This window comes from Lissotriton vulgaris, chromosome 11 (genome assembly GCF_964263255.1).
Source record: "Lissotriton vulgaris chromosome 11, aLisVul1.2, whole genome shotgun sequence".
Classification (NCBI taxonomy): Eukaryota; Metazoa; Chordata; class Amphibia; order Caudata; family Salamandridae; genus Lissotriton; species Lissotriton vulgaris.
The window spans coordinates 224,977,981-224,992,664 of NC_141699.1; the positions used below are offsets into that span (position 1 = coordinate 224,977,981).

Here is a 14,684-nt window from a genome sequence, read left to right on the forward strand (position 1 = left end):
CTTTCCCGCTGCTGGGAGGGTACGGAGGGCACTTCCCTGCCATAAAAATAACATTGGCAGATTACTCCCACGTGCGCTCACTCCTCCAAAAATAAGCACCAGGCTGAAAGCACGCGTTAGAGGTCATTTTGGGGAGAATGACAACATGCACAGCTAAAATAAGGGCTGCACTCTCAACACTGAGAGATGTCCTCTAGGATCCAAAAATGCACAGCTAGTCAGTTATTCGAGAGACCAACACAGTAGTTTAAAACCATTTACAAAGACAAACCAGCGTGGGCCGTGCAGTGAAGCAGCAATCTCGGACAGGGTGTTTCAGGCAGCTTTGGGTGTGTGTAATGCAAGTTATATACTCGTTCGTACTGCTGCGATGGAGTTTGAATCTCAGCTGACTGGACAGGACAATGAGGGCTGGACAGGACGATGAGGGGGGATGGGACATACTCCACAGCAGCACTTTTTTTTTTACCGATAATCGAGGTTTCTGTGTCCGAATACTTCAGTATACCGGTGGAGACTGGTGACACTCCCCAGCACTGGATGAACACCGTATTTGGGGCATTTACTTGGTTCCGCCCTGCTCCATGTACCGTAGAGGCAGGCACGATAATTTGAGGGGGGGCTCGACCGAACTGGATGGGGGAGGGCACTGAAATAGACCTATGCCCCCTCCCCCCTCGATACCCTCCGATGAACGGAAAGCAGCAATGTGGGTCAAGGACATGGACAACACGTGCCGCTAAGACAAAGGAACCACCCCGAACCCATCCTCCCACCCCGCCCGACGCTCTGAGATGGCAATATGCAGGAGGCAGAAAGAACACACAGGGAATGAAAACAAAAGGGCGCTGTACGGCTCTGTATCTGTGCATATTCTGGAACAGTCTCTAGGCCCTTTAATGACTCAACAGCACGTCACTCCTGCTGCCAACCTCTGCTCAGCCAAAAGAAAGGCTGCGTATGTGTACTTGCAGCTTCCTTGCAAACCATTTCAGAGGACCCTCAACCACTGAGCTATCAGAACAGCCTGTACACAACTGTAGATATGTGAATCGGAAACAAAATGTAATCAAGGTGAGGAAACAGCTCGCACAACTACGGAGGCCAGCGCTGGCAAACGCCTGTCCCCGTCCAAGCATAGAAATGTGGCAATGGGAAAATTGTACACCGGTAATGGGACAGGCAGGAAAATGGGGCCACCTCTGAAAAGAGCGGGTCGGGGTCTGCAAAAGGTGGTGCTAGGCAGCAAGTGAGATTTCGGAGCCATGAAGATATACGAGTAATGGCTGGCAAACACTGACGGTTAGAAACACTAGGGGGTGGGGGTATTTGCAACATGGCCCGAGCTGTCCCCAGTGAGAGCAGATTAGGATTCACTGGCCCACGGCATCTCAATGGCTCCTCTTTGCAAACAGTGGGCTGAGCCCATCAGGGCTCATCCAAACAGCGCACAATGGGGCCGTAATAGAATTAAAGGCCGAAAGCACACGCTAGATGGTCGCAGGGGTGTGGGAGCATTGTTAGCCGTTAAACAGCTGGAGCGCAATGACACTCTGCATAGGCGGAGGGGGGGCGGGGCTTAGAAGCAAGAGGCCTGGGTGGGTCAAATTTCATTAGGGGCTGTGAAACGGTACAGGTGGTATAAGGTGTGGGTAGGATCGACAGAGAGGGTGAAAAAACAGTTCACTAAAATATGAGTGCACATGTGAGCGGGGGTGGGCACGCAACTGGTCAGCTCACACAGTCCACGTGCAGGCCGCAGCTCCAGCCCATGGAAAAGCGCGAGAAGAGCCAGATCTCCTTGCGGTTGGGCCAGTAGCAGTCGCAGGGCACCTCCAAGCACACGTTCTGGACCAGGTGGCGCCCGGTCCGTGGTGCCCCCAGTCTTCTGGATGTGCCCCCAGTCTTCTGGATGTGCAGGAAGACGATCATGTCATCGCCCTTCATGTCGAAAGACAGAGCCCGCTCCAGGTCACGCACCGGGAAGTAGTACTTCTTCACGTAGTTCGGGTCCGGGGTGGGAAAGTGGTCCAGTCCTCCTGGGGGTACCGGCTGGGAGAACCCAAGTTCACACCCGGCCCCACGTACTGGTAGAGGATCAGCATGAAAAACATGGAGCCAACCAAAATCAAGAGAAACTTGCTGGCCTTCTCAACCATGGTCCTCCGAAGCCTCTTCATGTGTCAGCATCTCCCAGGGCGATCTTGGGTGGATGAATGGATGAATAGAGCCTCCCAATCTCGTGGTCCACGGCGTCAGCAGCAGGCAGGGACAGGAGTCACCTGTTAGCACCAGATCAGTAACAGGTCAATATCACATGAAAATATAATTCATTGATTTAGCAGTGTTACGACACGGACAAGCCTGGTTTGTAGGGTTTACACCAATAAAAAGTCAGAAAAACCCTCACGTAGAACACTGCTAGAGCGCTCTGCACCACCACAACCCCTTCCTCAGTTAGAGGGGGTGTGGGGAGCGACGCAAATCCCCCAGATTAAAGCATAGATGGAGTGCCTTTAAAAAAAAATACTCTACACACCATTGAAATGTCTTTCCAGCCGAGTGCCGATAAGATCCGTAAAACTAGGAATTTGAGAGAGAGGAAATATATTTAAAATACACAAATTCACAAACGTACGGGAGGAAAAATCAGCATCGCCCCACGAAACAATCCTTCAAGCGGACGACGCTACAATTAGTATTTTTCCAGGTTTATTTAGATTGCCAATGCACACATGCGCTTAGTTGTTATTGGTCAACACAAGCCATTTGTCTCAGAGCCTTGCAGTTTCTGTCATCAGCAGAGTGCCACATCCTCTCCCCCACTGAACACCATACTGCCCCACTGAGAGAAACTCACACTGCCTTCAGCTGCAACCCAATTGTGCCACAACAGCGCTAAAGCTGTCCCTGGCCATCACTATGCGGATTGATATTTTGTGTATGCAGAAGAGAACACGTATTTGCAATGCAATCGGTCTCGCATTTACGCTAGTTTACGCTATTGGCATTGTAAATGACAATGCCTTTTATTTATCTACTTTAAAAACCAAAACATAAATAAAAGGCATTGTCATTTACAATGCCAATAGCTCAAACTCAAGTAAATGCGAGACCTATTGCATTGTAAATGCTTGTGTTTTCAATGTAAGCACTGCAGCCCCCTCAGTGAGACCTTTCTATAACTTACGCCACTCAAGCCTTAATTGTATATGTTTTAAGAGTGATGAAAGCTTGTACCCTAAACTATCCTATGCCCCTTCCCCTGTCTCCTTCTTCACCCTTCTATACTACTTACTGCTGTCAGGGCCAGATTTGCCGTACTGGGAATGGGGCATTTCCCTGGAGGCTGGAAGGGTGGGGGTCCGGTTTTACAGTAGTGCTGCAATATGGGCCCCCAGGAACAAACACAGTAAGCAGGAGTTCCCAGTCTCCCTGTGCCTGGACTTTCTTCCCCAGGGGCTGGTCCAAGAAAATTGCCAGGGCTGCTTCGGGATCCCAGTCCGGCCCTGCTTCGTCTCACAGCACCATAATCTTGTCCCAGCATCGTCCTCTTCCTGGAGAGGACTCCTCCTCTGCACTTGCCGCACAAAACCCTTTCTCTCACTTTCACTGTCCTCCTCCCGGCAAAACTTTAGGCTCCTCCCGCCTCGCACAATAGCCTCTCTTCGTCCATTAGTGGACAACAAGAGACAGCCTCTCGCACCCTACCTCACTAGCCCCGCCCCTCCCGGTCTTGGGGGGGTTGTTCACAGAGGAGCAGACCGACCCGGTAAGGGCATGCTCCTATTGGCAGAACCGAGCCCTCCCCGTCTCCAATTGGGCAGTTCCGGTGTCCATCCCCAGAGGCGGTGCACGTTGCCCAGGTAGTCCGCTACACACCTCAGGATGAAAGGCAGAGGCTGCCCAGCAGAGATGTGAACCTATAAACTGCAGAGAAACACACACACACACACACACACACATACATACACACATACATACATGCACACACACATACGTACATACAAACACACACAAACAAACCCAAACACATAAACACACACGCACACACACATACATATATGCACACGCACGCATGCACACAAAGTGACTGAATAAAAGGACTAAGCATGGGCGAATTTTGCGAATCTTTTTTTTGTGTTCGCAAGGATTGCTGCCAATTCGCAAGGATTTCTGACAGTTCGCAAGGGTTTTGTACCAGTTCGCAATTGCGAACTTACATGTCGGCTCGCAACGGTCGCGATTATGTTGTTTCTACGTCTGGTTCATCATCACAGGTTCCCAGCACCCTCTGTTTCACCCCTGCCACCCTCTGTTTCACCCATGCCACCCTCTGGTACATCAATGCCACCCTCTGGTTCATCATCACTGTAGATTATGGGGGGAAAAAAGCAAGCACACCTGCCTGCTTCAACTGACATGAATTAATTTGGGGTTGATTTAATAATGTGTCACTGTTTTAAAATTCCAGTCTGGCACCTGCTTCCTTATCTGTAATTTGCTTTCTGTTGCAGTGCAATTTTTTTTCCAGGACCTTTGTGGCCTACTTGTAGCTATTCTATGAGCCTGCTGTGAGGGTCAGAGCAGGGTCATACAATTGTTGCAACTAGCAACTGAACTCTGGAGGGGCCCTTGTCAGGAAGCACTACAGGGAATGGTTACTAATGATGAGTTTGAACTTTTGAACGTGCTGAATGCTTTCACTTTTGCAAAACTCGTTTTTCTGCAGAACAGCATTACAGCAACTGTAATGCCCCAAACAAGCTTATATGAGAAAGTTGATTTCTAATCCAAAAGTTATCCAAAGAAAATCAAAAGGCCTCAAATTCAACAAAGTGCAGGCAAATGTCAACCTGAGGAGTTATTCTGATAAAAATCATCATTTTCAGAAGGTCTATGCTGCTTGCTAGTAGATTTCTTGTGCAGAATTGCAATTTTTGTAATTTCGCGAGTGCGAGATTGTTGCTGCCCGCCGCACCTACATGTTCGCAATTGCGAACTTACACCGCACGCCGCAAAATTGTATCACCAAGAAAAAAAAATCCGCTGCGTGCGAATTTGCGGATTTTCGGTAAATTCGCGAGCGTTCGCGGATTGCGAATTTACCGAAAATCCGCAATTAACACTAGGTATCAATTACGTTCAACAATGTTCCATGTGTAGCGCTTAACACAAAAACGAATAAATAGCCCCTGACAACTATCCAACACTGCCAGCTCTTTCCTGTATACCCGACCATATTGTATAATGCTATTAAAACAGAGACTTTTTAGGTCGATCCTGAGCAGCGCATGTGCTGCTCTTCGAAGCACGCTGTATTCAGGTATGGACTTGCTAAGATAAGCTTGCAGTTTTGTCCTATCGCTGAAGGTTGGTAGGTTGGGGGAAGAAGTGTCTGGGGCGTCCTTTAAACAAGCATTTGCAATGCAATAGGTCTCACTTTTGCGAAAGTTTAAGCTATTAGCATTGTAAATGACAATGCCTTTTATTTATGTTTTAAAAGCAAAAACATAAATAAAAGGCATTGCCATTTACAATGTCAATAGCTCTAACTTTAATAATGCGAGACCTATTGCATTGCAAATGCTTGTTTCTTAAGTTTCTAAAACATTATTCAGTGCAAGATCATGTTCATTTTCTTTTACAGCGAATATCAATATATCATCTTGAAAAATTGCAACGTGATCATTACCAGAAAACATTTCTGACATAAGTCTTTGGAAGACTGCGGCGGCAGAAGCAATGCCAAACGGCATGCGGCAAAATTGGAAAACCCCATCAAGGGTTACAAAAGCAGTCAAATGACGGGAATTTTCGCCTAATTCTACTTGGTGGTAAGCCGCCCTTAGATCTAACTTGCTAAACCAACTGGCCTGACCAACTTTCGTTATAAGATCTTCAATCCTAGGTAGCTTCATTCACACTCCTCATATCAACACACATGCCTAGCTCTCAATTGTTTTTCTTCGCTAAAACTATGGGAGATAACCACAGGGTTCCATCCGTTTTTTCAATAATGCCTTGTGAACACATGTCATTGAGCATGGCAGAAAGGTCACCCCTCACACTGAGTGGATTGTTACACAATTTGTGTTTAATTGGAAGAACATCCTGTTTGAATTTAATGTGATAGATGAAATCTGAGATTTTTCCTAATTTATCTTGAAAAACTTTACTAAATGTTTTACTAAACTAATTACTATTTAGTAATTTTTTTTTACTAAACTAATGCATCGCCATAATTGCTTATTGAACCCAATCTTTTGTTTTCCAAGAAAATAGGCTGTTCCAAACCTGGTCTGATGGTAATACCAAGCTCAGCTTGATGAATTTACCCTAAAACATTAATACCTTTTCTTGCGACATAAACTTTCCCATGGATTGATTCATCTAAAATCTTAATGTCAGCCCAAAAAAACCCCTATGAGATCTATGTTGATTTCTTCTAATGCTACAGTAAGAATGTCTGGAGGGAGTAAAGCTTTATTGTGCCAGTATTTTTCAAAGATATCATTTGAAATAATGGTTATGCGTGCACCAGTGTCAACTAACAGTTGGATGGCATGACCTTCAACAGAAACATTTAAGTTTGGATCAATTACTAAATCTTCATCGTTGGAATTGACACATCTAACACCTAAAACTAATTCTTTACTTTGGTCTAGATTTTCTTCATCAAAATTGCTACCAAAGTTATTTAGGACACAACGAACATTAGTAGGCTTGCCAGTTCTGCAAGTTTTTCAGAAATGCCCTATTTTCCCACATTTCTTACACTGTTGATCTAAAGCAGGGCAAAATTTGAACGAGGAAGCATGTGAAGGTGAGCCAATCGGTAACAGAATATTTTATCAGATTGTTGAGTAGGAAGATTGGGTTTATTGAAAGGTTTAAATTTGGTATTGCCTTGAAAATTTCTTGTAGTGGTTTGGTTTATTGATAACCGCACCAGAAATTGAAGATTTAGCTAAAGATTCTTCAAGTATTTTCGCGTCAATAGAAGAACCCTCAATACTTTTAGCTATATCTATAGCTTTATCTAACGTTGGGTTTTTGCATGCCAGCAACCTTTCTTGTATTTTTTCCGAGTTCATCTTGCTACTAATTGGTCAGGTATTAGTTCTGCAGTAAAATTATCAAATTCACATTTAGATGCTAAACATTTTAATGCAGTAACATAAATATCTATATTTTCATTTGGTTGTTGGGTTCTCGTGAAGAATTTATATAAATGCACAACCATATTTTTCGTTTTTGAGAAGTATTTATCTAGTTGAGCAATTGTAGTCTCAAATTCATCCAAAATCTCATCTTCTGCAGGGACATGTTCAGGTAGATGATCATAGATATTTTGACCTTCGACACCTAAATGATAATACTTGAGGCTTTTTCGTCTTTCAGGTTTGAATCTCTGAGCATCAATAGCTCCTAGATATGCTTTAAATGATCTTAGCCATACATTCCACTCTAAAGGTGGTTCTCCAGGGTCTTGTAGGAATGGAGCTGGGGCTTGAATGTTTTGCATGTTAATTTAGATGAAGAAAAAAAAAGGAATTGTTTATACTAAGACGCACAAATTCTGTGAATAAATGTGCAAATCGTTGATGTTTGCACAAATAACCTCAAGCATGCTAATCGCTGTGATTTGCACCAGGTTGTATGAATTTTATGATAAAGCGTGCAAATCGCTGTAAGATGCACTATGTAAAGTAAATTTGCAGATCTGTGTAATTTGCACAATAAAGCGTGCAAATCGCTGTAGACTGGTAAAATGAATTCTCTCCTTTTCTATTAAATAGCTGTATGAATAATTCCCCTTTCTTAATAAAGTGTGTAAACCTCTGTAATTTGCACAATTAGTCTTCTCAACAAAGCATGCAAATCGCTGTAAAATGGTTCCTCTTCTTTTTTTTTTTTTAAATAGCTGTGTGATTAATTTCCCTTTTCTTTTCTTCCTTTTGAAGTATTCTTTCTATATCAATGAAAATACAACAGGGGATTATAGTCCTTTTTCACTTTTTATGTTATATCAGTCTCCCATGGTGCAGCACGACACAGAGGGAAATAGTCGTCTACACAGAAGACAGTCGGGTGAGATTTTGTACTTTAAAACGGAATTAGAGCTAGAATGTGCTGTTTGCTTGTAAAAGTTATATTTAGTAAAAGACGCGATCACGCAGCTTAATGCCGTCTTTTACATAAATTGTGGTAAATTGTAGCCAGTTGTACACGTGCAGGATTAATGCTCTTGTCTCACGCTCTGTGGCTCGAGGCTTCAGGCAGGCAGTCACGTTCTCACTCGCACGGAGGATTGTAATTGTCTTGCGCTCTTGAGCTCATGTGCAGTAACAATCCGCAAGTTTAGTCTTGCGCTGCAACATTCGTTTTTCCTTTCTGCCTCCTTTTCAAAAATTGGTAATAAATAAAAGTCAAAATCTCACATTCACAACAACGTTTGAAGACTCACACATTCTCTGGCCCCGTTATATGCTTACAAGGGTCTTTAGAGTTAACGTTGAATTTCTCTTTCCTCTTCTCTTCGTATGTCGATGGAAGAGTTCGACTCTTTGCCCAATCGTCGCCAAATTATTGAAGTATCAGTCAGGAAAACCTTGGGTAATTTAAATGATTTATTGATGACAGAGGAGTAGTAACAACCTACTATAACAGGGGCCCAGAGATAACTGCCTGTCTAGGAACTCCCAAGGGATTCGGGTTCCATGACAGAGCAGCATTCCAGACATACAACACCACACTGAGCCAGAGAAAAGAGAGTGAAAAGCAGGAAAGGGAGAAAGAAGGGGGAAGACCAAGATAGGAAAGTAGCAATAAAGGGAGGAAGCAAGTTACTAAGCTCAGTTATGGGGTGAAACCAACAAAAGAGTTGTAGACTGAAGAGTCAGTAGTCTGCAATGCATTAATAGCACAGTTGAAGGTGAGCCACGGAATTGTAGGTCCCCAATCTATGTTAAAGGACTAATGCAATATAATCCTGTTCCTAGTGTTACTATAACATGTGTGATGTTTTACCATCCTAGAGTGTTTGCCAAAAGCTTTCTGCATTTTTGGCCTACAGCTTCCATGTTAACATTCTGAAAATGGATTAAAAAGTCATATTGTTTGTGAAAGAGGGATGCAAAGTGGCAGTAGACGCTGTGAAATGCTTTAAAAGTTAGGAAGCAGGGAGTATCTCTTCTGCTTTTTTGTTCAAGGGAAAGTGTGCTTCCTCACAGAACTCTATCAAAACCCGCATAGACAGTTCTGTTGTCATGGGCCCATTACTGTTGTGCTGTGTGTTTTGGAGATTGTCTGCTCTCCAAGGTCTTAAACTGTCTGTTCTCTGAGTTAACTTGTTTAATAGCGTTTATATCTGCTTGCCTGCTATTTTCATTCCCATATGTGTGCCTCCCTGTGTTTTTTCTGCATGTCTGTGCGTACCTGTGTAGTTGTATTTACCTTTGTGCATCCTCACATCACGCAACGAACAGCACTACAGTAAAATACAACAAAGAACACACTCAGCTAAAAAGCCCACTGATATTGACTTTGCCAAAGCTTGTTTCTTCTTGCTTTTATGTTTGTTCAGTAGATCAAATTTGTATTTGATAGTGATAAATGGCTGTACCACGTTATAGTTAGACATTTCTATACCTTCAACCAAGTACTTGAAATGAGAAATACAGTTTATTTAAGAAGCAGCGGTTACAAAATTATACGGATCATACTTGCTATTAGGAATGGGTGTAGGCAACAGAGACTTTGTGAACAGTTTTATTGGTTACATAAAAAGTATGTCACTAGATTAGTCATCAAAATGAGGTTTAAAACTTGTTTTTTTTAAAAGCAGTATTTAGTATATAAAATAGAGGAACATACATCATAACCTGACCAGAGGTAACAATACAATCTGTGTTTTAGTCCAAAACATAAGTCTCCAAACAGTTACAACAAATAAGGCATTTTTAATTGATGTTTGCATAAGCAAACCATGTTTACATTAAAGAGAACAGAAAATGGCAAGAAAGCAAAATATATTTTCTGCAATACTGAAAGTTTGGCTGTAAAAATGCAACCAATTATAAACAAGTATATTAATAAAAGTTGTGCCCCAGCGGATTGTAAAAATGGTTACAAATGTTGCCCTGGCTCATAGCTTTTCAATATTTTAAGCAGTGCGTTGATGCACTTTCTATTGGACATGTTGGTGCGTTTTGGTGGGACTCCAATGCACATGGTGTTTATCTAGAAATACCTGTCGCTTACGCCATTCTTGAAAAGGTTGCACTAAAGAAGTCTCATGAAAACATTTGATCTAAAATAAACTTATCTTTCAACAGCAAAAAGAGGCTTTGCTGCCAAAGAATACAAAATACAAAGAACGAAGGAAAACAGAGTAACCTCTGAAATGTTCTGAAAATGTATTGTTAATTGTACTGTACTGTGGGTTCTTTACTGTACAGCATGTTAAGTACAAAGAGTGTTGCAAATTTGCTTCTGTAGTGTTATTCCCACATTTGCAGCATATTTCCAATTATATTGGACATCATGAAGAATTCCAGGAATGCTCCATGGAAGGTGCCAGTTGCAGCTTACCAAGATTACTCTTATACGTAAACATTTATACATTTGGGAAAATAGCAAGTGTATAAAACCAACCATGTTAATGTAACACATCAGTGCATTTACTGGCTAACGTTTTTATGTTTCCACAAAGGGAAAGGAAATACTTACTTGCCAAGTTACGATCTGTTTATAGTTTGTAGTGCCGGCGTTTCACATGCTTTGCATACTCCTGATATCTAGTGTTAGGTGCGGCCGTTTGCAACCTGCTTTTGTTCAAAGAGCTTTTCGGTTATGAGGCATGTTGTTCCTAGACTGTTTCTTATAACTTAGAAACATACTTGGAACAGTAGAAGACTTGTGGACAGAGGTACAGGGCAGCATTCCAGTTGAAAGCAGAGCTAGGCGAGGAGTTAGGTACAGGGGTCTTTTCACTAACTAATAAAACCCTCATCAATAACACCTCCAGTAATCTGCAACATATTAGAGAAAGGAGGCAGAGGGACATAGGACAAATTGAGGATAAAGACTGGAATGGTATATTCCAACACCCCAGGGAGGTGGCTATCAAATCGAATGTTATTCTTATCCAACTTAAAACACTACAGAGATCATTGTATCACAGGTCTGAACTTTTAAAAGATTGGCCTTGCTACCCCTGCAAATTATCTCAAATGTATGGATGGGGAAGGTATGTTTCTAGGCAGGATAAGTGTCAGTGGCATGATAAATAGGTATTTTGCGCAGATACATAGAGTAATGTAAACAGGTCCTGCTGAGGGCCTCAGGGGAGGACAGGCTCATTAGATACAAGGCAATACGTGACATTGTGAAACACTGGTCAGCCCAGACGACACCAACAATTGTGCAGGCGAAGCAGGGGCTCAACATCTGCATGGAAGCTCAAAAATGATATAGGAAGGAAGAGGTTCCCCATGAAAGTGTCAGCAAATTTGGGGTCCATGCAAGGATCACTTGGGCCTATTAGATGAAGAGTAGCTTAGGTCAGGAACAAAACATTACGTGTAACAGAATTATTGAGGCAAGAACGGATGAGGGGTTTCCTGAGTGTCTGAGCTGTGGAGGATGTTTTAGCCCTAAGAATGTTAAAAACGTATTGTAATTAATGCAATTTACATGATTTAAAAATTTTAAATGATGTTCTTTAAAAAAAGAACATGAAATGTATGCAAAATAACGAAAGTAAAATTAATCACAAAGTGCACAAGGCATGTAGGTGAAATACAGTTGAGTCAAGTAAAAACATTTGACAACTTGGGTATTACGCAAAGAAGAATCTGTGTTGAAATTAGTGAAAGAAGTCCAAGGTATTTCACCAAAAGGTAATCCAATCTTTATGCGTCATAAGTATAAAGGTGTCTTTGTAAATTAAACTGAAAGCAAAGTATGAACTCCGAATATGTACTGAAACTTGGAAGATATCAGAACAAATATGGCTCCCCAAGTGTACGTGACTTTTAAAGAACTATCAAACTTAGGAATGTACATACAAGAAATTAGTTACTCATTAATTAGGGATCATTCCTTACTCTAATCTTGGGACAATTTAAAAATTAACTGGATATCGAATTGGAGTAAGGAATGGACCGTCTTTATATTCTTATGTGTAGTGGAGTTATCTACGTTTGTGTTTGTTGCTACAGAGTTGATGAAATAATGTTTAATTAGAGGATGATTTATATTGGTGACCTTTTTGTATGCAATTCTTATAAAAAATAGAAATATGAGCCCATGTCTTGCCAAGAGATTTTTTTGTGATAGTGCCTCGAGCAACACAGGAATGTAGAATATGCTAACACCAGTTGAGAGGATTTTGAACCAGAATAAGTAAACTGGGATCATGAAGATTTTTACCTACTGAAATCTGAATCCATTCAACATGTGTTTTAAACATTTAAACATATGTGTTTGTTTTTTTATTCTGTAGTAGATTGTTTTGAACTATATACAATTAAGCACATAAAGATATCAACCTGTGGGCCCGGACAGCCACATTAATAAATACATTTACACTAGCACATATTTAGCACAATTAATTCCTAAAGTGTAGGACAAACTACTAGAGTTGTTGATAAAGCTGTGTTTTGCCGTTACGGACCTAATATTTTTGAAAACTTTGATGTGAAAATTCAGCAAGTTTCCAAGTAATGTGTTGTATACAGTAGCTCCTGTAGCATAATTTAGAAGTAGATGGTTTGGGATTAATCCTGACATAAACAAACAAATGAATTTGTCAAATGCAGATGTATTAGATTCTTATTCACTGTAAATCTAAATCATGATTTATTGAGGTAGTTAGTAATCTAAGAGTTTAGATTCAACCACATATTTTAAAGTAGCAAAATATTCCAAAATCCTATTTTTTTTTAAAGTAACAAAAGATAATGTTTTTTGGAGCTAGGAGATAGCTGCCAAGAATACTTCCCACATCCTCTGCAAAAATAAAATGGACATCACGGTGTTAATACTAATATGGGTTCATGGCAAATACAAGTAACTTTGTGTGTGGAATTTAACGCTGACCCAAGGGCAAATGTAGATTTACAACCTTAACAAGAAAAGTAAGTCATCGTAAGATAGCTACTGATGAACTATTCTAATCAGCACTTGCTTCTACACATTTGGACTGTCCATTTGTTAACTGATCATGCTCAGTGGGTTCTCCTTTTGTTAATTGATCTTCAGCACCATTATTCCCATTTGCTATGTTTTCTTCAGTAGCAGGCTCTCCATTTGTCAATTTATCTTGAGAGGTAGGCTCTCCATTTGTTAACTGATCGCGAGCAGTGTGCTCTCTTTTTGTTAACTGGGTTTCAGTAGTAGGCTTTACTTTTATTAATTGGTCAGTAGCAGGCTCTGTGCCTATCAATTTATCTCCAGGGGTGGGCTCTGTTTTTGTTAGCTCATCTGCAGCAGAAGACTTTCCATTTGTTAATTCGCCTTCGACTGTGGGTTCACTTTTGGTTGTTTCTTCATTTAAAGATGCCTCCATTATTGTTAGTTCAACCACCGCAGTGGGCTTCATATTCATTAACATATTTTCGGTATCAGTTTGCGAACCTGTTACTATAGCCACAGATGAATCTTCAGTAACTAGATCTCCACTTGTTACACTATCTCTAGATGAATCTTCAGCTGCTGTCTTTGTTGTCATTATTTCATCTTTAGATTTATCTTCAGCAGCTTTCTTGTTACTTCGTAATTCTTCTTCAATTGCAAGCTCAGTTTTTGTTAGATCTCTTTCAGCAGGGCTGCTCTCTGTTGCCAGTGTTTGTTTATCTGGCTCTACACCCTCCTGCCTGTGACCTGGGCCTGCACCATCTTTTTCTTTTTCATCTTTTTCTGTTTCTAGCTGTTTGTTTTTTGTGACTTCCTCTTTACTTCTGTTGGGTAAAAACAAGTGTCAAAAGTTATTTGTTCATCACAAATGCTATGAAATTCAAACTAGGCTTTCATCAACCCACTTTATCTTTGCATGTTCAAACTATGCAGTCTCACTGTTGGTTATTTACACCTGTCTTTTGCATCATTTTAGCTCATTAATTAATTAAAATGTGGTTGTTATATTAATCTACAGCGCATTTATTTAAATGTGATGCAACCATGTATGCACAAAGCAATCAATAAAATCATTGCACAGTAACTCATTTTGCTCAGGAATATCACTGAAAACGATTAGCAATTCAGGAACCTTAAATAAAGATAACATTGAAGATTATCTTACCTTACATTAATCAATAAGATACCATTGATGAGATTCAGTTGTTCTAACAATGTTTCGACTCCTGGGGGTGTAATCTAAAAATAATCAGAGGATGCAAGAAGTTGTAAAAGCTGCTTTGAGATCATAGATGACTGAAAGAATAATGAATTACTTCAAAGTGTTCTTATGTATATCAAGATGCTTTTTCTGTTGAATCTTTAGCTATGTGACTAATTTAGAACATTTCATTAGTGAAACATAATAAAAAACCTAAATGTGGTTGAAATGATAATGAAGCAGCAAGAAACTGGTTACTTACCTGTAACAATAGTTTTGTAGCATAAAGCTTTTCTAGATCTACATGCTGTGTATTATTCTTCATTTAGTAGTAGGGTCT

At 41.0% G+C, this 14,684-nt stretch overlaps 1 protein-coding gene across 1 annotated transcript in view; it reads right to left on the reverse strand.

Moving 5' to 3' along the window:
• Positions 1 to 9,758: 9,758 nt before the first annotated feature.
• The window catches only part of LOC147679559 (clustered mitochondria protein homolog), a 249,240-nt gene continuing 244,314 nt past the window's right edge, over positions 9,759 to 14,684 (reverse strand). The window contains exons 25-26 of the mRNA XM_086943140.1: positions 14,309 to 14,382; positions 9,759 to 13,967 (exon numbers count right to left, since the gene is read on the reverse strand). Coding sequence (XP_086799266.1) covers positions 13,181 to 13,967; positions 14,309 to 14,382 — 861 coding nt within the window. The 3' untranslated portion in view covers positions 9,759 to 13,180. The remainder of the gene's footprint in view (positions 13,968 to 14,308; positions 14,383 to 14,684) is intronic.